This window comes from Oncorhynchus tshawytscha, linkage group LG23 (assembly GCF_018296145.1).
Source record: "Oncorhynchus tshawytscha isolate Ot180627B linkage group LG23, Otsh_v2.0, whole genome shotgun sequence".
In the NCBI taxonomy this organism is placed as follows: domain Eukaryota; kingdom Metazoa; phylum Chordata; class Actinopteri; order Salmoniformes; family Salmonidae; genus Oncorhynchus; species Oncorhynchus tshawytscha.
Genome location: NC_056451.1, coordinates 5,999,217 through 6,024,807, shown reverse-complemented (window position 1 = coordinate 6,024,807; position 25,591 = coordinate 5,999,217). Strand labels below are relative to the sequence as shown.

The window sequence follows — 25,591 nt, the reverse complement described above, 5'->3', positions numbered from 1 at the left end:
TAAGGAGTGCATCAACCCAGCATGAGACAATGTAAAGGGTGACATCTAGTGGGAAAAACTGTTCTGTACCATGGAGTATATCAATTATAGTTAACTAGAGCCTACACTCCACGAGGGCAGATACTTATCACAGTGTAAAAAAAATTACGCTGTAGGTCAAGTTTATATCGTCACTGGGGGGAGGAGGGGGGGGGGTTGTAGCTGGTCCAATTAGAGGCCTTATTTCTTTAAATTATTATATATTTTTTATTCTGCACGCTCAGCACCTATAGGTATAACATGTCCATAATTTTGGTGAATTTATTTACAAATCAGACTTTACAGTGAAAGCATAAGGGCAGGGTTAGTTTCAGTTTCAGAAATTCAAGAATTGAATTTGACTTCTCGGCTAGGACTGAGAAAATGTAGCTCTACAGTAACGTAGGCTGTAATTTGGGAGGACTTTAACAAGTTGGGGCCGTGGCCACACAGGAATAAAGGAAGGACACTTTTGAGCACGAGAGAGGGAGGTGCTGCGGTTGCGAAGTCATAACCATAGCGTACATCAGAAATGCAAAATGTATGGTCAAGGTGAAAATGGAGCATCACGAAGAGGGAAACTAGTTGAAAGTTAAGGTAAATTCTAAACGCCATTGTCAGTGTTGTGTATTTGTACAAAGCTAATGATTTACTATGTTAGTTACACTGAAACGTCATATGACTCTGATTTACGTGTCACCTGTACTTGTATTCCACTGTCATGAGAAAAACACGGCGCCAGGCTCTCCTGTACAAACGAATACACTAATCCGTTGTCTGCCTCTGCATTGTCGGCCTTTGTAATGTAACGTAGTTTTTGTATATGCTATTTTATTATTTACATGGGTAAATCATTTTATATTGGTTCGGGATTCATCTAGTTATTTGCTTTCATGATTCGTCCAGGGTGCTTCAGGCTATGGTAATGTTGAATAACATTTGGGAAGTTTACAATATATTTACCAGTTTAATTGTGTAGTTTCTGTGATACATTGCAATAAACTAAAAACGGTTTGCAATTGCTGTAGACCTATGACACTTTAGCCTAATGTGAATACAAAGATATTAGGCCTGAAAAGTAATACACATGTAATGCAGTACAGTCAATATGTCAAGTTGTCAACTGAATTATTTGCATATTACTCTAACATAATACAGAATGTCGGCCAAACTACACTAAACAAAAATATAAAGTGTTGGTTTCATGAGCTGAAATTAAAGATCCCAGAAATGTTTTATATGCACTAAAAGCTTATTTCGCTCAAATTTTGTGGACACATTGTTTACTTCCCTGTTAGTGGGCGGCAGATAGCCTAGCGGTTAAGAGTTGCTGGTTCAAATCCCTGAACCAACTAGGTGAAAAATTTGTCGACTTGAGCAGGGCGCTTAACCATAATATTGTATGTAAAAGTGTTAGTGAGCATTTCTCCTTTGCCAAGATAATCCATCCACCTGACAAGTGTGGCATATCAAGAAGCTGATTAAGCAGCACGAGCATGACACAGGTGCACCTTGTGCTGGGGACAATAAAAATACACTAAAATGTGCAACACAATGCCACATATGTCTCAAGTTTTGAGGCAGTGTGCAACTGGCATGCTGACAGCAGGAATGTCCATCAGAGCTGAATTGAATGTTAATTTCTCTACTACAATGTCGCTTCACAGAATTTGGCAGTACTTCCAACCGGCCTCACAACCGCAAACCACATGTAACCACACCAGCCAATGACCTCCACATCTGGTTTCTTCACCTGTGGGATCGTCTGAGACCAGCCAGCTGATGAAACTGGGTTTGCACAACCGTAGAATTTCTGCACAAACTGTCAAAAATCGTCTCAGGGAAGCTCATATGCACGTTCGTCGTCCTCAACAAGGTTTTGACCTGACTGCAGTTCGGCATCGTAACCGACGTCAGTGGGCAAATGCTCACCTTCGATTGCCGCTGGCACGCTGGAGAGGTGTGCTCTTCATGGATGGATCCCGGTTTCAACTGTACCGGTAGATGGCAGACGTGTGGGCGATTTACTGATGTCAACGTTGTGAACAGAGTGCCCCATTGTGCCGGTGGAGTTATGGTATGGGCAGGCATAAGCTACAGACAACAAATACAATTGCATTTTATCGATGGCAATTTGAATGCACTGATATACAGTGATGAGATCCTGATGCCCATTGTCGTGCTATTCATCCGCCGCCATCACCTCATGTTGCAGCATGATAATGCACAGCCCGATGTTGCAAGGATCTGTACACAATTCCCGGAAGCTGAAATTGTCCCAGTTCTTCCATGGCCTGCATACTCACCAGACATGTCACCCATTGAACATGTTTGGAATGCTCTGGATCGACGCATACAACAGTGTGCTCCAGTTCCCGCCAATATCCAGCAACTTCGCACAGCCATTGAAGAGGAGTGGGACAACATTCCACAGGGCACAATCAACTGCCTGATCAACTCTATGCGAAGGAGATCTGTCGCGCGGCATGAGGCGAATGGTGGTCACACCAGATACTGACTGGTTTTCAGATTATCGCCCCTACCTTTTTTTTGGGAGGGGGGGGGTATTTGTGACCAGCAGATGCATATCTATATTCCCAGTCTTGTGAAATCCATAGCTTAGGGCCTAATTTATTTATTTAAATTGACTGATTTCCTTATGTGAACTGTAACTCAGTAAGATATTAGAAATTGTGGCATTTTATACAGTTGCCGTGAAAAAGTATTTGCCACATTTCTGACTTTCTCTATTTTTGATGCTGATGCAAAACCTAATATTAGATAAAGGGAACCTGAGTTTACAAATATGGATACTTTTTTTTTAAATAACAAAGTTATGTAACACCCAATTCCGTTGTGTGAATAAGTAACTGCCCCCTTACATTCAATAACTGGTTGTGCCACCTTTTAGCTGCAATGACTGCAACCAAATGCTTTCTGTAGTTGTTGATCAGTCTCTCACATCGCTGTGGAGGAATTTTGTCCCACTCTTGCCTGCAGAACTGCTTTAACTCAGCGACATTTCTGGGTTTTCAAGCATAAACTGCTTGTTTCAAGTCCAGCCACAACATCTCAATTGGGATTAGGTCTGGATTTTGACTAGGCCATTTCAAAACTTTAAATTTGTTGCTTTTTAGCCATTTTCATGTAGACCTGATTGTGGATTTTGGATCATTGTCTTGCTGCATGACCCGGCTGCACTTCAGCTTCAGCTCACAGACGTATGACCTGACATTCTCTGATACCTATTAAGGCAAGTCTTCCAGGTCTTCAGGCAGCAAAGCATCCCCAAACCATCACACTACCACCACCATGCTTGACCGTTGGTATGAGGTTCTTACTGTGGAATGCAGTGTTTGGTTTTCGCCAGGCATAATGGGAGAACTGCTATCTATAAAGTTGACTCAGGTTTGCCGAAAAGCACCTGGATGATCATCAAAAATAATGTTCTTTGGACTATTTTTGTTCAGTATATTTGCATAACATTGTCTTTGAATTTAACTAAAGTCTCTCTCTCTGTTCAATCCAGGCAACCGTCAACATGTCAACATGAAAAATAGGCCATAACCCTCCCAAGCTGAACAGCTGCACAGGAAAGCCCAGACTGACAGTAGTAGAAGATGGACCAGGCCTTTCCCGGTCTCCAGACCTCAGCCACTGAGCTCCAACTCAGGGTGGACTTCTTCAGAAAGTTGGGCTACTCCCCCATGGAGGTTCGGGCCGCCCTGCTGAAGCTAGGCCTGAGTACAGACACCAACTCTGTACTGGGGGAGTTGGTCCGTAGCGGAGCCAGCACTGGTACTTCTAACTCCACCATTCCTGAGAGTGTTGAAGATACTTCTGGCCCCAAAAGCCACAAAGGCTCCAACATGGCCTCCTCTAGGACCCATGGCTCCCCAGGAGACAGACCAGTCTCATTACTGGAAGACAGGAGGGACACAGACAGTGGATTGAAACCTATCGTCATTGACGGCAGCAATGTGGCCATGAGGTGAGCGAGTCGAGAAGAGAGGAAGGGATTATTCTTGTTTTGTTTGTAAGAGCTAGTATTCAATTTAAGTGTTTCAATGAGTTCAGCTGTGTGCATGAGCGCCTGTAAGGGTTAAGGTGTTATTGTGGTTGAGAAATTAGATGAAGCAGATGTACTGTATTATGTTCTCCTCATGTGGTTGGTTGTACATCACAATGATAATGACAGCCAGCTATGCAAAAATACCTGAAAACTACAACAACTCATTATCAGCTGTTGAACTATGACCCTGCAACACAAGAACCACGAGCTCTTCTCATACACCTTAATAATTTTGTCAACTAGGTTTGAAGAGGTAGTATCCATGCCTGTGCATGCCTTTGCTAAGGTTAATGCTGCGCTATATGCAAATCTCCTACGCAAGTCTCTGCCTTGCACTGGCTCCCAGTGATAGCTATGTGTCAAGGCAGTGTTTATATTGTCAGGATAGAGTTCATATTGAACAGGCCAGACAACATTGTCACTCAGTTTTGTTATGTCTTCTTAGTTCAAGTGTTTGCAATTACAACCATTTTTAACTGTCGTCTCCTTATTACATGGATGGAGCCATCCAACATTTTAGAACTTCCATTATTACAGTTTTATTACCTAGCTATTTGAGTATACAGTGTATGTTTGGACTCGATTCAATTCATAAACCAATAAGGAAACACAATCCACGTGTATGTTCAAAGGAATGTCAGATTCACAAGTGGCAGCAGGTAGCCTAACAGTTAAAACCATTGGGCCAGTAAACGAAAGATTGTTGGTTCAAATCCCCAAGCCGACTGGGTGAAAAATCTGTTGATGTACCCTTGAGCAAGGCACTTGACCCTAATTTATCTGGATAAGAGTGTCTGCTAAATGACCAAAAAAAATGTAGGGTGTCCAATCCAAAATATATTTTTTACCAATGGGTGAAATAATACGTTAATTGTGTAGACACTCCTATAAGAAAACCAATGGTCAAAACCCCATGTATCTATAATAATCCGTTCAGTTTATTTCCCTTGTATTATGGCCAAGATTAGGGTTGCTAAATCAATGGAAGTCAGATAACATTTTTATATTTTGTTTTGAAAAAGGATTCAAAAATCTGGAAAATAGCATTGCGTCAGTTAGGCTGGATGATGTGCGAAAATTGAGGCAAACTGACCGGCTCAACGTTGAACTCGTCATCTTTCTTCTCGAATCCAGAGGACATAAAACAGTAGAGGTAAGATAGATATCAATTTTGAGACATGACATGTTGTATTTTAGTTTACACTTTTCATATTAATGCGAAATTCCTGTTACTTTTCGAAGATTTCACAACAATTTTCACAAAAAGTTTTGTGAAATGTCAACAGCACCGAGTGTAGGCCTACCGCAAGCTTTTTTATTTTCAAAGCCTTTTACATTTTAATTCCGCTCGTGTCATGCTAATTTTGCTTTTTGCGACCCACAGAAACAACTTTGCAGAAGAACACTACATGTAAAATCCAAAACCGTTGCAGCAAGGAGTGTCAACGCTCTGTCAAAAGAGCTCAGTGCTTATTATTGGATATATTAGGATACGAAATCTGACTTTTTGGATATAATGTTAATGATATGTGAGAGAAAGACCCAACTGAATGATTTAGAACATGAAGAATCATATTTGTCTTGGTAAAATTAATTTTATAATATAAGGAATTGAAATTTCATCACCAAAGCTCGTTTTCACCCACTCACCCTACCATGTAATGTTTTCATGTTTTGCCAAAGTGTTTTTTTGTTTTATCTGTATTTTATATTTATTGTTCAAAGGTCTCTTTGCAAGTGTTATTTAGCATTGATATACACTACCAGGGTCACATAGAAATGGCCTTGTTTTTGAAAGAAAAGCACATTTTGTCCATTAGAATAACATCAAATTGATCAGAAATATAGTGTATACATTGTTAATGTTGTAAATGACTATTGTAGTGGGGAACGGCTACTTCTTTTTTTAATGGATTATCTACATAATCGTACAGAGGCCCATTATCAGAAACCATCACTCCTGTGTTCGAATGGCACGTTCCAATGGATCGCCAGCATCCCGGAGTCGCCTCTTCACTGTTGACGTTGAAACTGGTGTTTTGCAGGTACTATTTAATGAAGCTGCCGGTTGAGGACTTGTGAGGCGTCTGTTTCTCAAACTACACACACTAATGTACTTGTCATCTTGCTCAGTTGTGCACCGAGGCCTCCCACTCCTCTTTCTATTCTTTTTAGGGCCAGTTTGCTCTGTTCTGTGAAGGGAGTAGAACACAACACTACGAGATCTTCAGTTTCTTGGCATTCGTGCATGGAATAGCCTTCATTTCTCAGAACAAGAAAAGACTGACAAGTTTCAGAAGAAAGTTCTTTGTTTCTGGCCATTTTGAGCCTGTAATCGAACCAACAAATGCTGATGCTCCAGATACTCAACTAGTCTAAAGAAGGCCAGTTTTATTGCTTCTTTAATCAGGACAGCAGTTTTCAGCTGTGCTAACAATCGCAAAATTGTTTTCTAATGATCAATTATCTTTTTAAAATGATGAACTTGGATTAGCTAACACAACGTGCCATTGGAACACAGGAGTGATGGTTGCTGATAATGGGCCTCTATATGCCTATGTAGATACCATTCAAAATCAACTGTGTCCAGCTACAATAGTCATTTACAACATTAACAATGTCTACACTGTATTTCTGATCAATTTGATGTTATTTTAATGGACCAAAAAAAATGCTTATCTTTCAAAAACAAGGACATTTCTATGTGACCCCAAACTTTTGAACAGTAATGTATATCAAATAGGACCTTGATGCACAGTATAGCTGTCATTCTGTCATATGTTATTATCTTATAACAGCTACTTTACTTTAATGATGCCATGCTACTTTACTACTCAGAAAGAGTACTGTTTGAGCTGCATACCTGTGTTCCTGTATTTTTTTAATAACTATGCAAATCTTGTCATTTGCTTGCATTGCCACTGAAGCGAATGCATTGTAGACAGAGGATAAATTATTTGGTCAGATTAACTTTGCTCAACCTTTTTTAACAATGAAACAATCAGAGATTGACATAAAACTGCACCTTCACCTCTCTCCTTTCTTTTAAATCTGCCCTCTTCACTAGAAATGTTTGTTGATTCATAGAAAGTAGTGACATATTTACTTAGCCCATTTCCTGCTCTCTTGTCTCCCTTCCAGTCATGGTAACAAGGAAGTGTTCTCCTGTAAGGGAATTGAGTTGGCAGTGATCTATTTCCTGGATAGAGGTCACTCAACCGTCATTGTGTTTGTGCCCTCCTGGCGCAAGGAGCAGCCCAGGCCTGATGTCCCCATCACAGGTGAGATTCACAAATACAGTGCATTCAGAAAGTATTAAGACCCCTTGACTTTTCCACATTACAGCCTTATTCTAAAATGTATTAAATAAATTAAAATCCTCAATTTAGACACAATACCCCATTTTTTTGCAAATGTATTAAAAGAAAACAATTTTAAACAGAAACACCCTATTTACATAAGTATTCAGGCCCTTTACTATGAGACACGAAATTGAGCTCAGGTGCATCTCTGGAGAGACCTGAAAATAGCTGTGCAGCGACACTCCCCATCCAACTTGACAGAGCTTGAGAGGATCTGCAGAGAAGAATAGGAGAAACTCCCCAAATACAGGTGTGCCAAGCTTGTAGCGTCATACCCAAGAAGACTCGAGACTGTAATCGCTGCCAAAGGTACTTCTGTAACGGTATTCGTCGTCTGAAGACGAGGAAGAGGAATCATCGGACCAAAGCGCAGCGTGGTAAGTGCTCATGTTTTTTATTGGAACTGAACACCTATAACAAAAATAACGAGAATAACCGAAACAGTCCTGTAAGGTGCAAAACACTAAACAGAAATTAACTACCCACAAAAACCATGTGTTAAAAAGCTACCTAAGTATGGTTCCCGATAAGAGACAACAATAGACAGCTGTCCCTGATTGAGAACCATATCCAGCCAAAACAAAGAAATACAAAAAACATAGAAAAAAGAACATAGAATGCCCACCCAAATCACACCCTGACCAAACCAAAATAGAGCCATAAAAAGCTCTAAGGTCAGGGCGTGACAACTTCAATAAAGTACTGAGTAAAGGGTCTGAATACTTATTTCAGAAATTATACATTTGCCAAAATTTCTCAACTTGTTTTTTCTTTTTCATTATGTTGTATTGTGTGTAGATAGATGAGGAGAGAAAAAACAACAATTTAATGCACTTTAGAAAAGGCTGTAACGTGGAAAAAGTCAAGGGGCTTGAATATGCACTATAGTTCGAATGAGACTAGTCTCTGTTTCTGAATATGAATACTTTAATACCAGGGGATTTTGAAAACACAAACTATGTTCATGTACAACAAGAAACAATGCTTTTACGGACAGTTTCCGGGATTAATCTCTCTCTTTTTAGTCCAGGATTAGGTTTGTCTATGGAAATTCATTTTGTGAGGTCAGCGATACATAAAAATACTAGACACAGAAAATCAACACAATAGAATAAAGTACAATACAGTATTCATTGTGACTATTTATTTAAAATAATGCAATACATTCCCTTATCTCATTTATATGCAGGGGTTTTGGTAAGTACACTCACTGCACCTACAGTATGTTTCCAGTCATATGATGTGTCTGTAATATGAGACTGAGGCAAAAGGCATTGGGAAACTCCACCAGAGGGTAGTATTGGACAAATGCTGAAATCAAGAAATACTGCCTGATGTCATACTCTAGGCTTTCTGAAAAAATTCTAAATAAATGTTCCCAATTGTCATTGCTTCAACCCACATCATGTTGTCGAACACAGCAGTGACTCTTGTCCATGTACCTGAAGGCTATCTGTTAGGAGGTGTTTGTGTTAACCCAGCGTAACCACTAACAAAGCCAGTGTGCAGTAGATCGGACCACTATTTGTAGCTGACACATCATCACCTGGTGCCCACTGCTTGCATGGTTCAGTGGCGTTGTCTGAGGTGGAGCAAGCAAACCAAAAGTTAAATTTTCAGTCCCAGTAACCAGGAAGTAAAAATAACCGCAACAGTCAATCCTACCAGGGAATTGGGAAATCCCCCACCAGGAAATTCAACTGTTTTTCTCACACACTCAGGTTACTGTCTGAAACTGAGTCTTTAACTGTTTCTAATCAAGCAGAGCGTTATGGTTTACATGTCAAGTGATTGTTGTTACCTGAACAATCAAAGCATTTTTGACACAGACAGTTGACATTTGTGAGTGCATTTCAGGCTTTAGTCAATAGTAGTCTCTAAAAACCTCAAGGAAATTGTTAAATATGGAGCTCTGTCTCACACTTATTTAAGTCAGGGTCCATATTCAAGTGTATCATTAGGAGCGCTGTTCTAGGAAAAAAATACGTTACTTTTAGGTCATATTGAATAAGATTACATGGACAGGAGGGACCAGATCCACGATCACTACTCCTACTTTGAGACACCATATGAATATGGCCCCAGATCTTTCCAAAGTTGGCTTACTGAACATTGTTGCCTTTAGCTTGTCCATTTTGTTTAATTTAAACAATTTCCATTGTCCGTTTTCACACTGTGCACACAGGTGCATTTATTTAACATTAATTTTGGATGTATTTGTCAATGCTTTAATTTAGTCTGCTGGGAGGTTTCCATGTTATATGATATTTGGGTTGTGAAGTTTGAACAGCTTATGTAATAATTAAACTGTCATCTAATATTTGTTTTAAACGATTGATGGTTTTGTGCTCTGTGTTTTGTCTCAGGGATCCACAGTTGATGGATTTGTGTTTTGTGTCCCCTGTTTGATTTGGCACACTATGCCATATTTGATTGAAGCAATGTTATGCGACCCTTTCTTATCATAGTGTCACCTGGCTTGTTCATCATGCAAAGGTATAGAATAGGTTGTTTTGAAATATTAGTCATGTTAATGTGTACTAAGAAGACAAGGTAAAGCAGTGGAGTAATTTGTGTCAAACAGAATTCCAATATGATGAGACCAAACATAAAGCGAACCATCTCTTCTTCTTACATCGCCAGCAACAGCTGTCCATGTAATCTTATTCATTATTATCTATACGGCAAAACTGATCCGAAATCAGCACTCCTACTCTGAGAAGCTTTATGAATAAAAGCACATGACTGGGACATAATAAAACACTTGGTGAAACATCTGCACGTTTATTTCCAGACCAACACATTCTAATGGAGCTAGAGAAGAAGAAGATAGTTGTCTTCACGCCCTCGAGACGCGTCGGTGGTAAACGGGTGGTCTGCTACGACGACCGTTTTATTGTGAAGCTGGCCTACGAGTCGGACGGCGTGATCGTGTCTAATGACACTTATAGGGACCTCCAGGGAGAGCGTCCGGAGTGGAAGCGCTGTATCGAGGAGAGGCTGCTTATGTACTCTTTCGTCAATGACAAGTGAGTGCTGGATGTATTTATTTTTTAAAGGGGGGTGACAGGCATGCATTAAGGGGAGATTGATAGAGAGGAGATACAATGGTGAAGAGGCCAGTGGGGCTGGAATTCAATCCCACGCAGGCAGGGGAATCATACATGTTGTATGGGGTGTTTCAGCAGGTAACATCTGGACAGAAACATGAGAAATGGAGAGATGTATAAAAACAGGTTTTTAACTCTCTGGAAAAACATGTATTAATCATGCTTTGATGTCAAGGGTAGATATGTAGAACAATTTGAGTCATGTGCATAGTTCTCTTGTCACGTCCTGACCGTAGTTCCTTTTTTATGTCTCTATTTTAGTTTGGTCAGGGCGTGAGTTGGGGTGGGCATTCTATGTTTGTTCTGTGTGTTATAGTTCTATGTGTTTGGCTTGGTATGGTTCCCAATCAGAGGTAGCTGTCAATCGTTGTCTCTGATTGAGAACCATACTTAGGTAGCCTGTTCCCACCTGGTGTTTGTGGGTAGTTGTTTTCTGTGTCTGTGTTTTCACCATACAGAACTGTTTAGATTTTTGTTTCTTTCCTGCACTTTGTTATTTTGTATTTTCTCGTGTTCTGATATAATAAATTATCATGGACACTTACAACGCTGCATTTTGGCCCGATCCTTCCTACTCATCATCAGACAAAGAAGAAGTTTGTTACATCTCTAGTCAGGATTCAGCCCAGAAATAGCGAGCAACGTGGTTCCGAAAAGCAGATTTTACCTTTTAGAGCAGATGCTGTAGTAGTGTAATATACTGTAATGCCATGGTCACCAACTGGTTGATCTCCAAGGCATTCCTAGACGATTGCCAAACATTTCTGTAAAAAACTCTATGACAAAGCCTTGCGTTCCTATTTTTATATTATTAGTCTCGCGCTGTTGGCGGCTGGTGCACCCGATTCAGCTGCCCTGCATGCCAGGTAGGTGAAGTGTTCCATTTTTAAACCATTTCATGTGTCTGAAGGTACAAACTCTGCCTTCCCGGTGGGCCTGGAGAGTAAATCAAGTGCACTATAGGCCTACCAATCGGATGGCTCAGATTACCATGTCTGTAGTAATGTAGCAAGCATAAACGAAAGCTACAGCAAAGTTTATATTTAGATATTTAAGAACTTTTAAAACCATGACTCAACAAATACAGCGAAGAGCTGGGGTTTTTTATGAGCGTGTTCATGTTTAAGTTCTTACTCAGCACTGTCAACATTTATTTTATTTTTTTATTTTTTTTCAACACTTTTATAAGCCATAAAATGCACATTCATACTACTTTTCCACTTGCGCTACAACCAGCACTGCAGCTGTAATGAATGAGTAGAAAGGTGTATCGATAGGCTTGCATGGTTATTATTAGCGGCTTGGGTATTTTTTAATATAGAGGAATATTTCACTTTCTCCGTTGAAAGTGTGTAGGAATATTGGTCAAATAATATTTCTCAGATACCAGAGCTTGTGAATTCAAAGTAGACTTTATTACAAAGTAAAAAGCCGAGCTGGTTCATGGATCAACTGTTTTTCCCAGCCTTAGCACACTCTTTTTATACAGTTTCATCCTTACATTACATACATAGAGAGGAGTGACTGTAAATTATTACATCTTTTTGGCTTTGCGCCACAATTATTTCCAACCTTCAGTTCTTTCTTTGAGGCAGACTTTTTCTACAAATCATTTAACACTCTACAAATCACTGAACCGATTATATTGGTGGCGCAACTATGACAGTTTGGTTAAAAGGTAATCGGGGCCCCTGCCAGGCTGCAGTCACAAGTAGATTATATCAGCACCCTCCAGGCTATAGTCATAAGTACATTCATTATATTGATTCTGACACTTCTTATCCAGGCATGCTTCTAGATTACAATGTGTGTATTTATTTTGTATATTGGCTTTTCTTATGCTATACAGGTGTGGTTACAGGTTTCTTTGAAGCGTTTAATGATTCTGTTTTATTACATTAATATTTCACAATAAATATGCTACTGAAAAATCACCATTAAAGGATTAACAACATGTATTTGTCCAGGGCAAAAATAATGTGGTGCGACTCGAGTTTTGCCATCAGCTGGAAGACGTGTGTGTTTGTGGGTAGACGTCTAATCAAGGTGGGTGGAATCAGGCGCAGAGAGCAGATAGCGATATAAAGTTTATTCTCCGGTGAACAAAACAAACACGGTCAACCCAAACACACAGAGGGTGAAATTATCCAACACAGGATAACAGACTAACCGGAGAATAAGAAACACAATAACACCGACAGACGAAAATGAATGACAAAATAAGGGTGGGACAACCTACATTATATACAGACACTAATTAACTAAACAACACACAGGTGAAACCAATCAGACAAAACCAACAGATACACGAAAAGGGATCGGTAGTGGCTAGTAGGACGGTGACGACGACCGCCGAGCACCGCCTGAACGGGCAGGAGAGCCAACCTCGGCGGAAGTCGTGACAGTACCCCCCCCCCGACGCGCGGCTCCCGCAGCGCGCCGCCACCGTCCTCGAGGACGACCCGGAGGACGAGGTGCTGGGCGATCTGGGTGGAGTCGGTGGAATTCTATCAGGAGAGAAGGGTCCAAAATGTCCCTCACCGGAACCCAGCATCTCTCCTCCGGGCCGTACCCCTCCCAGTCCACGAGGTACTGTAGGCCCCCCACCCGGCGTCTCGAATCCAGAATGCCTCGAACTGTATACGCCGGGGGCCCCTCGATGTCCAGAGGGGGCGGAGGGACCTCAGATACCTCACCTTCTTGCAGGGGACCAGCCACCACCGGCCTGAGGAGAGACACATGAAACGAGGGGTTAATACGGTAATACCTAGGAAGTTGTAACCTATAACACACCTCGTTTATTCTCCTCAGGACTTTGAACGGCCCCACACACTGCGGCCCCAGCTTCCGACAGGGCAGGCGGAGAGACAGGTTTCGGGTCGAGAGCCAGACCTTGTCCCCCGGTGCAAACACGGGGGTCTCACTGCGGTGCTGGTCAGCGCTCCTCTTCTGCCGTTCTCCCGCTAACCGTAATGAGTCCTGAACGGCTTTCCAGGTGTCCTTGGAGCGCTGTACCCATTCCTCCACCGCAGGAGCCTCGGTCTGACTCTGATGCCATGGAGCCAGGACCGGCTGGTAACCTAACACACACTCAAAAGGAGACAAGTTAGTAGAGGAGTGGCGTAAGGAGTTCTGGGCTAGTTCGGCCCATGGAACATACCTAGCCCACTCACCAGGCCGGTCCCGACAATAGGACCGCAGAAACCTGCCCACATCCTGGTTAACGCGCTCCACCTGCCCATTACTCTCGGGGTGAAAACCTGAGGTTAAGCTAACCGAGACCCCCAGTCTCTCCATAAACGCCCTCCACACTCTGGACGTGAATTGGGGACCCCGATCAGAGACGATGTCCTCAGGCACCCCATAGTGCCGGAAGACATGGGTAAACAAAGCCTCAGCAGTCTGCAGGGCCGTAGGAAGACCGGGCAATGGAATGAGACGACAGGACTTAGAAAGCTGATCCACAACGACCAGGATCGTAGTACTTCCCTGGGACGGGGGAAGGTCGGTAAGAAAATCCACCGATAAATGTGTCCACAGCCGTTGTGGAACAGGGAGGGGTTGTAATTTCCCTCTAGGTAGGTGCCGTGGAGCCTTGCTCTGAGCACACACTGAGCAGGAGGAGACATAAAATCTCACGTCTTTAGCCAGTGTGGGCCACCAGTATCTCCCTCTCAGACTCTGCACTGTCCTCTTGATACCAGGATGACCCGAGGAGGGAAGAGTATGAGCCCACCTAATCAGCTTGTCCCGGACCACCCTCGGCACGTACTTGGTCCCTACTGGACAGTTAGGAGGAGCCGGCTCTGACCGTGAGGCCCTCTCTATCTCAGCATCCACCTCCCATACCACCGGTGCCACGAGACATGACGGTGGAATGATGGGAGTTGGCTCTACTGACCGTTCCTCTGTATCATAGAGGCGAGACAGTGCGTCAGCTTTGGTGTTTTGGGAGCCTGGCCGATATGTGAGGGTAAACTGGAACCTAGTAAAAAACATGGCCCATCTAGCCTGACGTGGATTTAGTCTCTTAGCTGCCCGGATGTACTCGAGATTACGATGGTCAGTCCAGATGAGAAAAGGGTATTTAGCCCCCTCAAGCCAATGTCTCCACACCTTCAGAGCCTTGACTACAGCTAACAACTCCCGGTCCCCCACATCATAGTTTCGCTCCGCTGGGCTGAGCTTGCTCGAAAAGAAAGCACACGGGCGGAGTTTGGATGGCATGCCCGAGCGTTGGGACAGCACGGCTCCAACCCCAGCCTCGGATACATCCACCTCCACTATGAACGCTAAAGAGGGGTCCGGATGCGCCAACACGGGCGCATTGGTGAACAGCTCCCTCAGACGACTGAAAGCTCTGCCCGCCTCTGCTGACCAGCGCAAGCGCACCGGTCCTCCCTTCAGCAGTGAGGTGATGGGAGCAGCCACCTGACCAAAACCCCGGATAAACCTCCGGTAGTAATTGGCAAACCCTAAAAACCGCTGCACTTCTTTCACCGTGGTCGGAGTCGGCCAATTACGCACGGCTGTAACGCGATCATCCTCCATCACCACCCCGGAGGTGGAAATACGATACCCCAGGAAGGAAACGGACTGTTTGAAAAACTCACATTTCTCCGCCTTGCAATACAGGTCATGCTCCAGTAGTCGCCCAAGTACCTTACGCACCAGAGACACATGCTCCGTGCGTGTGGCAGAATAGATCAAGATGTCATCAATGTACACTACCACTCCCTGCCTGAGCAGGTCTCGGAGAATCTCATCTACGAAGGATTGGAAAACAGCTGGAGCATTCTTCAACCCGTATGGCATGACACAGTACTCATAATGACCAGAAGTAGTACTAAATGCGGTCTTCCACTCATCTCCTCCCCGGATACGTACCAGATTATACGCGCTCCTCAGGTCCAGTTTTGTGAAGAATCGCGCCCCGTGAAATGATTCATTGCCGTAGCGATGAGAGGTAGTGGGTAACTAAACCCCACTGTGATGGAATTTAGATCTCTATAATCAATACACGGACGCAGACCTCCATCCTTCTTCTTCACAAAAAAGAAGCTTGAGGAGACGGGTGATATGGAGGGCTGAATGTACCCCTGTCCCAGCGATTCGGAAACATATGTTTCCATCGCAACTGTCTCCTCCTGGGACAATGAATACATGTGACTCCTAGGAAGTGCAGCGTTTTCCAGAAGGTTTATTGCGCAGTCCTCTCGACGATGAGGTGGTAATTGGGTCGCCTTCCCTTTACTGAAGGCGATAGCCAAATCGGCATATTCAGAGGGAATGCGCACGGTGGAAACTTGGTCTGGACTCTCCACCGTAGTCGCACCAACGGCAACTCCTATACACCTACCTGAACACTCCTCTGACCACCCCTTAAGAGCCCCCTGTCGCCAAAAAATCACCGGGTTGTGTTGAGCTAACCAGGGAACCCCCAACACCACTGGAAACGCAGGTGAATCTATAAGGAACAGGCTAATCTGCTCCTTATGATCACCCTGCGTTACCATGTCCAGTGGCACCGTAGCCTCCCTAATTACTCCTGACCCTAATGGTCGGCTATCTAAGGAGTGCACGGGGAAAGGTCGATCTAACGACACCAGGGGAATCCCTAGCCTTAACGCAAGCCCACGATCCATAAAATTCCCAGCTGCGCCTGAATCGACTAGCGCCTTATGCTGTAGAGAGGGGAAAACCCAGGGAAAGAAATCAATACAAACACATGACCAACAGGAAGCTCTGAATGAGTTTGGTGCTTACTCACCTGGGGTGATCGAGCAGTGTTCCACCTGTCCTCCCGACTCCTAGACGAGTTCCTCCAGCACCGGTCGGACGTGTGCCCTCGTCGACCACAACTGGTGCAGGAGGACACTCCTCCTCCGGTCCCCCTTGAAGCCGTACCTCCTAATTCCATAGGGATAGGAACAGGGGGGCTGGGGATTGGAAACGACAGGACCTGATCCGAACGCCCGCGAGCAGCCAGCAGGTTGTCGAGACGGATAGCCAGATCGATAAGTCCATCCAGTGTGAATGTGGTGTCCCGACATGCCAGCTCCCTGCGGACGTCCTCACTGAGACTACATCTAAAATGATCAATCAAGGCCCTGTCGTTCCATCCTGCTCCTGCTGCCAAAGTCCTAAACTCTAGGGCAAAATCCTGTATGCTCCTCGTCTCCTGACGCAGGTGAAACAGCCGTTCACCCGCCGCCCGACCCTCGGGTGGACTCTGGGTAATTATCCTTAGCCGAGTCCGGACCATTCCACACTGCGTTGGCCCACTCGAGGGCTCGCCCAGTCAAGCAGGAGACGAGGGCGCACACGCTCTCCTCTCCAGAGGGAGCAGGACGCACGGTAGCCAGGTATAGTTCCAGCTGAAGGAGGAAACCCTGGCACCCAGCCGCCGATCCGTCAAACTCCCGTGGGAGTGTCAGCCGAAGAGCCCCAGAGCCAGATGTGGTCGCAGAAACAGGAGGTGCTGGAGAAGGGGTTGCTAGAGATGAGGTGGGGAGGCCACTCCTCTCCCATCGATCCATTCTCTCCATCATTTGGTCCATAGCAGAACCAATCCGGTGAAGCACGCTGGTATGATGGAGGACCCTCTCTTCCATCGATGGGAGAGGAGACGCTGCTGCTCCTGCTGATTCCATGGTGGTGCGGGATTCTGTCACGTCTAATCAAGGTGGGTGGAATCAAGCGCAGAGAGCAGATAGCGATATAAAGTTTATTCTCCGGTGAACAAAACAAACACGGTCAACCCAAACACACACAGGGTGAAATTATCCAACACAGGATAACAGACTAACCGGAGAATAAGAAACACAATAACACCGACAGACGAAAATGAATGACAAAATAAACAATCCCGCACAAAACAAGGGTGGGACAACCTACATTATATACAGACACTAATTAACTAAACAACACACAGGTGAAACCAATCAGACAAAACCAACAGATACACGAAAAGGGATCGGTAGTGGCTAGTAGGACGGAGACGACGACCGCCGAGCACCACCTGAACGGGCAGGAGAGCCAACCTCGGCGGAAGTCGTGACAACGTGTCCCTTTTTGGTCAGCGTAGAAAATGGAAAGAGGCGTTAAGAGGCGAACCTTCAGTCTGCTGCTCGCTCCCTCCACTGAGACTGACCATCAGATGCAGGCACAATCAGCCCAGTAAAATAAATTATTATATAAATGTAGCTCACTCAGCTGTGCCTCACAGGTAATACAACATCTGGTCTATTACCGGTCTGATCGTATAGCCTACCTAAAATGTATAAAAATGGTGCGAACGACAATACATTTGCCGGCCAATTTCAAGCAAAGCCAATATGCGGTGATAAGGTATTGGCCCTATAGCCTAATGCATAAACCTAATTGTTACACTACTGTTTTTAATAGGTTAATGTTGCATAGGCTTACGTTTTTTTTAATATAATCTTTTAAAACAAATCTGTGGTAGATCTCCGCTTGCATTTTGACTCAAAGTGATCTTGAGGTTGGTGACCACTCCTGTATGGTTAGAGGATGATTCATGAGACCTGTGTTAATGTAATTATTTCAGATATGAAAAGCAAACATTCCCTCTGCCTGCACCGTACCGTGTCTTATTGTTCTAATCGATTAGATTCGATCCTCTATCACTTCTCTGCCTGTATTGTTTTCTGATCAATATTACCAATTTCCGGCCCAGATTCATGCCCCCAGATGACCCGCTTGGTCGTCATGGTCCCAGTCTGGAGAACTTCCTGAGGAAGAAGCCTCTACTACCAGAACACAAACGCCAACTCTGTCCTTATGGTAGGATCTCAACCATAGAGATATATGTGTGAGATACCATAGGGTTCTAATTATATTGTCTGAACACTGATGCTTAGTTTAAAACCTGTCTTGTTGAAGCAGAAGACAAACACAAAGTACTAATCTAGGATCAGGTCTCCATTAGGCATAAATTATTTTATATCAGCACTTCTAATCTGAGACTCTTTGTGAAGAGTCAAGATACTTTCTCCTGTAGAATTGTATTATTTTAGATTTAGGTAGAAATACTGTAACTGTCATGTTTAGTAACTCATTTATGTTTTCTATTTCAGGTAAAAAGTGCACGTATGGCGTAAAGTGTAAATTCTACCACCCTGAGCGCACTCACCAATCTCACTGCTCATTGGCTGATGAGCTCAGGGAGAAGGCAAGGCTCTCCTTAGTAAAAGAGGACCGAAATCACACGACGTCACACCTGAGGGGCCCCCAGGCCGACCCGAGCCCCTTTCCCTCCTATTCTCTGGAGAATGACCTGGAGCACAGGCTGACGTTGGAGCATCGCGGTTCCCTGAGGGAGGGTCCCAATAGCCAGGTAACTGAGAACATGTTTCTGTCCTGGGATGGGCCACACTCCAGTAAGAACCAGCAGGCCCGCAGCCCCACAGCAGTAGACCAAGGACAAATGGACTGGCCCAATATGCCCAGTATGTTCTCCCCCTACGCTACTACTGACCTCCCCTATGCCAGCATCTCCCATGAGTGCATGGACTCTGGTTTTGGCACCTATGAGAGCCAGTACTCAGATGTGTCCCAAGGCCACAGCAAGGCCTTCAGTCCCAGGCAGCAGCAGAAACAACAGGGTTCCAGACATCCAGGCATGCATCCAGATAGGCTGGCCCAGGACAGCCTCCAGCCCTGCAGGTGTTGTTTCCATTTGGCTCCCTTCACAGGTCCCCAGCAGCAGCACCACAGCAACCCACACCTCGAGTCCCAATCCCAGCCAAGGTATGAAACCTACTCGCCTCCTCTGTTCCCACCCAACATGCACCACTACAGCCTCCCCTGCAACTTCCAGCAAGGCAGGGTGGGGGCACATAATTTCCACCCCCATCAGCACCCCCAGAAGTACTGGTCAGACCCCTTCCATGGCGGGGTCTCCCAGGCTAGGGCATCGTGTAGCCTCACCCCGAGCCCCCACCATCACCCCCAACCCCGCATGGGGCGCCCCACTCATGCTGCTCTTACAGGAATCAGCAGGAACTCAACTCCTGGGCCCAGCCACCTCCACCTTCTGCCTTTGACACAGACAGAGAGGAGCTCCGTAAGAAACTGCAGGCCATCTTCAACCCCCACCAAGTAGATACGGTCATGGGGATGTTCCCTCACCTGATGGATGCCCAGAAGCTGGCTGCAGAGATCCTCAATTTCAAATCTGATGCGGGGGCCTTCTGATTCCTCTAAGCATCTTGTCTACGGGGTTCATTCAGGGTTGAGAAGCTTGCACAACTCTAACTTCCACATAAATCATTAATTGATTTCAATGGGATACTTGTGTGAAAATGTGCCTTGGGTAATTATTCTCTTGGTCTTTTCCTTTGTAATTTACTGTAACTGATTGAAAGGGCAATGTTTTATTGTTGATGTTGTCCTTCCTTAGCAGTCATGTGCTTGCATAGCTTATGTTAAATCCATGACAGGTTGTGTGTGCACAGTTTGGGAGAAGTGTAGAGAATTGGGATGAATCCCCTGTCATGTTTAACTGGATTATTTGAAATTTATTGAAAGTTGTATACATTTATAACAGTGTAGTCAAATCTTGCCTCTAGACTCAATACTACGGCAAAAGTGAATCTAGTCTTTGACTGTTGATGCATATTGTATCATCATTTGGGATATACCGTATGTGATCAGAAATGATAAGAAATAATTGTCTCAAATAATGTCCTTGTCTGAAATTACACCTTTTACTATTATGTTTTTTTATATTGTGGTTCTGATGGCCATAATGTATTTCCTGTCTCATAGACCAATATATTCCTTATTCCATCTCTTTATGCAGTGTGGAATACAATGGTATACATTTTTCCCGTGTATAAAGCTACGCACAAAGAACCCAAAATACTATACATTATCCTTCTAACCAACAGAAGAAGTTGGAGAAGCTGCCAAAGAAACTGAATTAATGTTGGAAAAGCACCTTGTCATTGACCCAAATATTGTAATTTCCCCATAGACCAGAATGTGATGTTCTCAGCAAGATAATGTATAAAATGTGTTATGTAATATGTACAGTATGTCCTGTGAAGGTCTCTTATATCACCAAAGACTGAGTAAATCCAATAGATCTTTTAAAGTAACTGTCCAGTTTTTCAAGATTTCTATGAAATATGACCTATAATTAATTACAATACAGTTTGAGTGATTTTAGTTTACCTTCCAAAATGTTTTTAAGTATGTTAAAAAACAGCTTTTCTGTGTTGGAATGGTGTGGGTGTACCCCAACAACAGAATGGTGTGGGCGTATACCGGTATAAAAAAATATTTGTGCGAATAGACTGCTGATTGGCCAGCTCAAGCTCAATGACGATGACCTCATCCTCTATGTGGAAATAGCAAGCATTTTTTAAACTGTCTGTTTGAGTTTAAGGTTGTTGTTTTTTTGGTGTTTTCTCCAGTTTATGCTTTGACCACATGAGTCAACAACATTTATTTGCGTGTGAGTTAACTTAACTTCTTATGGCTGGGGGCAGTATTGAGTAGCTTGGATGAATAAGGTGCCCAGAGTAAACTGCCTGCTACTCAGTCCCAGTTGCTAATATATGCTTATTATTCGTAAGTTTCTAAAACTGTTTGAATGATGTCTGTGAGTATAACAGAACTCATATGGCAGGCAAAAACCTGAGAAAAAAATCCAACCAGGAAATGGGAATTCTGATCTTGGTCGTTTTTCAACTTATTCCCTATTGAAGATACAGTGGGATAGCATGTTGCACTTCCTACGGCTTCTACTAGATGTCGCGCTTCGTGACTTTGGATTTGTTTACAAAACGCGCTTACAAAAGTAGCTATTTGGACATGAATGATGGACATAATCGAACAAAACAAACATTTATTGTGGAACTGGGATTCCTGGGAGTGCATTCTGATGAAGATCATCAAAGGTAAGTTAATATTTATAATGTTATTTCTGACTTCTGTTGACTTCACAATATGGCGGATATCTTTTTGGCTTGTTTGGTCTCTGAGCGCCGTACTCAGATTATTGCATGGTTTGCTTTTTCCATAAAGCTTTTTTGAAATCTGACACATCGGTTGCATTTAAGGAGAAGTGTATCTAAAGTTCCATGCATAACACTTGTATTTTCATCAACATCTATTATGAGAATTTCTGTAAATTGATGTGGCTCTGCAAAATCACCAGATCTTTTTGGAACTACTGAACATAATGCGCCAATGTATACTGAGAATTTTTTATATAAATATGAACTTTATCGAACAAAACATACATGTATTGTGTAACTTGAATTCCTATGAGTGTCATCTGATGAAGATCATCAAAGGTTAGTTATTAATTCTATCTCTATTTCTGATTTTTTTGTGACTCCTCTCTTTGGCTGGAAAAATGCCTGTGTTTTTCTGTGACTTGGCTCTGACCTAACATGATCGTCTGTGGTGCTTTCGCCGTAAAGCCTATTTGAAATAGGACACTGTGGTGGGATTAACAAGAAGTGTATCTTTAAAATGGTGTGAAATACTTCTATGTTTGAGGAATTTTAATTTTGGGATTTCTGTTGATATGACACTGGCTGTTGTCGTATCGATCCTGTTAGCGGGATCTCAGCCCTATTCATTAACAGAATATAAACTTTTTAAAAGTGAGATTTCCACTGGACAATTACTTCAATGTTTCTATGATAGTTGTCTGTCTTCGCTGTATGCTGATAGACAACACTTTGTAGCTTCTTTTTTAAGTGCCTAAACATGGAAAATGTATAATTCAAATATCATGGACATTTAGAGTAGAGTTCTTGGTCTAAACAAATTGTAAAACTTTTTTTATTTTAAACCCATTTTGGTAACTTTATTTAACAGCACGGTAAGTACTAGCTAGATATTTAAAGTTGTTATTATTATGCTATCATATAGTATTACCAGCTTCATATCAGGTTAATGCAGTTATAACCTCATGGTACTTGAAATAATTGGCAGGGAACGCTAGGCATTTTATTTCTCAGCCATTTTTATGTATTTTTAGAGTAGACTACTTTGTTTCTTCTGCCTACAAATAGCTACTATACCAAATAGTACAATTTGTTGCCAAGTATTTACCAGTACCTAGTACTTACCCGACTGTAATAAAGGGTTACTTACTCATGTTATTAATTTATATACCACTTAAACACAGAGTTTTTTGAATGTTGGGGAATCATATTACACTAAAATTAAAGGTTTGAAATATACCTGTGTCTGTATTTTCTAATGTCATGTCTCTGTATTTTGTCTCAAGCTATGATACTATGATACTACTATATGGCACTTTCATTGTTTTAGTGCCTCAGAGTGTAGACAGTCATATGCTCCATGATGATCTGATGATGACCATAGCTCAGGGCTCTCCAACCCTGTTCCTGGAGAGCCACACTCATGTAGGTTTCAGCGAGATGAAATTCTTGCCACAAAGTCGACAGAAACCACATACCAATTTTGTTCGTGACAACTTTCCCAGGTTATTCCATTATCGCTAGACAACACTAGCTAATACCTGTCTAGCAGCTAGCCACGGCACGTTTGTTAGCTAGCTTGCTCTTTGAAGTTGTTTCCATCCAAAATATTAACAAGGCTATCTTAACTCCTCCCCCACATTTACTGGATTGGTTGAACAGTGCAAAATAGAACGTCTCCCAACAGTTTTTTTTTCTCTCGTCATGACCCGAATGTGGGGTGTCCCACTCAGGCGTTTATTTTACACCTGCTACGATAGGTTAGCTAAATAACATTTAAATATGCCATGTAGATGTTTTAGACATGTTGTGATGGCATATCAGAAGAACATTCTGTCCCTGTCATTCTGTAAATGGGCCCACAGTGTAACAAAGAATCTTCATTTAATTGAATGTCATACAGTTAAATTAAAGTGTAATTCCACAAAAAAAACATATTAGCCATGTTCATTATGGTGCTGAACAGGAGGTTAAAATGTGGTGCGAGAACTAGATTCAATCAGATCAAGCATTAACCGGTAACAGCCGACATCCGCACGCATAGCTGACATTTTGGAGGTATCAGAGGTGTAACTGCATTGGAGCTGTCAAATCAGTGAGCAGCTGCTCTTGGTCATTGTCAGGAAGCCACACATGCTCCACTCGCGTTAGATTTTCAGAATGAGAAAGTGTAGGCTAAATAGAAATCTTCATTATTTAGTTCAATGATTTTCTATCAGCCTAATTGAGGCGTAGATTACATATCACATTCCAGTGTTCGAACTTGTAAACAAGGCTGCATGGGATTTCTCTTAATGCGACTCAGTGCAACCAATGGCAATGTCCGCTTTAGGTATAATGCCAGAAGCCGCTTGTGGATTTTACAGCTCTAACACAGTTCCACCTTTGACACCGCCAAAACAACTGCTATGCAGATGCCGGCTAAAGCAGATCTGATTGAATAGAGCCTTAAGTGTCCTTTTGAAGGGGTAATCAGCAGTTGAAACAATAACAAAGCATGCTCCCAGCCCCTGTTTCGATAAAAAGCTGAGCAACGGGGCTGGAGAAATATAACCCCACTCAAATTCAGAGAAAGAGCTATGGATGCAAGGACTGACCATCCATGATATCAAAATGATAGCTTCAACCATGTTTTGAGGCTATATAGTGTTTGTTTACATTGACTTCGTTTACAGAGTAAAATAATTTATTTTGGGTTCTGATGGGGTACTACAGTTGAACTGATGAGGCATTAATAAATTATTTTATTCAAGAATCAATGGGTGTATATATCATTCATTTATAAATCCAAAAATGGATGTAGCAAGATTGGGCCTTTAAGGTTTAGACTCAAGCCAGATTTGATGAAGCTAGTTATTGAATATGCCAAGCTAACAAATATCATGCTCAGCCTCCTTATTGAATATGCCAAGCTAACATGCATCATGATCAGCCTCCTCACTCTATCCCATACACACACCCTATATTCCTTGAAAATCCAGCATAGGTTTTCAAATCTGACCTTTGTGCGACTATGACTCACATTGCAAGCTTTTTCAAAACACACAAGCTGAATTCCAGACAGTTTTCTGTTTTAAGCCTGTGACATGCAGCCTCAGATCTTGTGGGTGCAGACCCAACTCCCAAGACCTATGAGTTTCCCTTTGCCCTGTATTTTAAGGAATGCTATTGCAGGTACTTAAACCTCCCACTAATATTCCCCTGTCAGATCTGTACAGGTATGTGCCTGTAGTGCATTTTCATGGCATATTCTGAGTTCACTGACTTATAGAGATACCAAGATGGGGGGCTGCCTTGCCCTAAGTGACACAAGGCTACTTGCCCTGAGACATGACTGTAGACCTTACTGAAGTCAGCCATGTCTCAGGGCAATGGGCTGCTTTATTGTCAAGACTGTGAAGGCTTTGTAGAAACAAACAATTATTTCTGACTGTACAGTTGAAGTCGGAAGTTTACATACAGAGTCATTAAAACTATAGTTTTGGCAAGTCGGTTAGGACATCTACTTTGTGCATGACACAACAATTGTTTACAGACAGATTATTTCACTTATAGTCTGACCCACTGGAATTGTATCACAATTCCAGTGGGTCAGAAGTTCACATACACTAAGTTGACTTTGCCTTTAAACAGCTTGTAAAATTCCAGAAAATGTCATGGCTTTAGCAGCTTCAAATAGGCTAATTGACATCATTTGAGTCAATTGGAGGTGTACGTGTGGATGTATTTCAGTCAGGAAGTTAAAGCTTGGTCACAAATGGGTCATCCAAATGGACAATGACCCCAAGCATACTTCCTAAATTGTGGCAAAATGGCTGAAGGACAACAAAGTCAAGGTATTGGAGTGGCCTTCACAAAGCACTGACCTCAATCCTATAGAACATTTGTGGGCGGAACTGAAAAAGCGTGTGCGAGCAAGGAGGCCTATAAACCTGACTCAGTTACACCAGCTCTGTCAGGAGGAATGGGCCAAAATTCACCCAACTTATTGTGGGAAGCTTGTGGAAGGCTACCTGAAATGTTTGACCCAAGTTAAACGAT

At 42.9% G+C, this 25,591-nt stretch overlaps 1 protein-coding gene across 1 annotated transcript; it reads left to right on the top strand.

Moving 5' to 3' along the window:
* The first annotated feature begins 230 nt into the window (after positions 1-230).
* On the top strand, positions 231-20,383 carry LOC112223091 (endoribonuclease ZC3H12A-like). The gene is made up of 6 exons (XM_024386046.2): positions 231-615; positions 3,548-4,009; positions 7,232-7,371; positions 10,247-10,481; positions 18,262-18,368; positions 18,662-20,383. Exons 2-6 carry the CDS (start codon positions 3,639-3,641, stop codon positions 19,687-19,689), a joined length of 1,881 nt encoding a protein of 626 aa, XP_024241814.2. The 5' UTR covers positions 231-615; positions 3,548-3,638; the 3' UTR covers positions 19,690-20,383.
* The last annotated feature ends 5,208 nt before the right edge of the window (positions 20,384-25,591 follow it).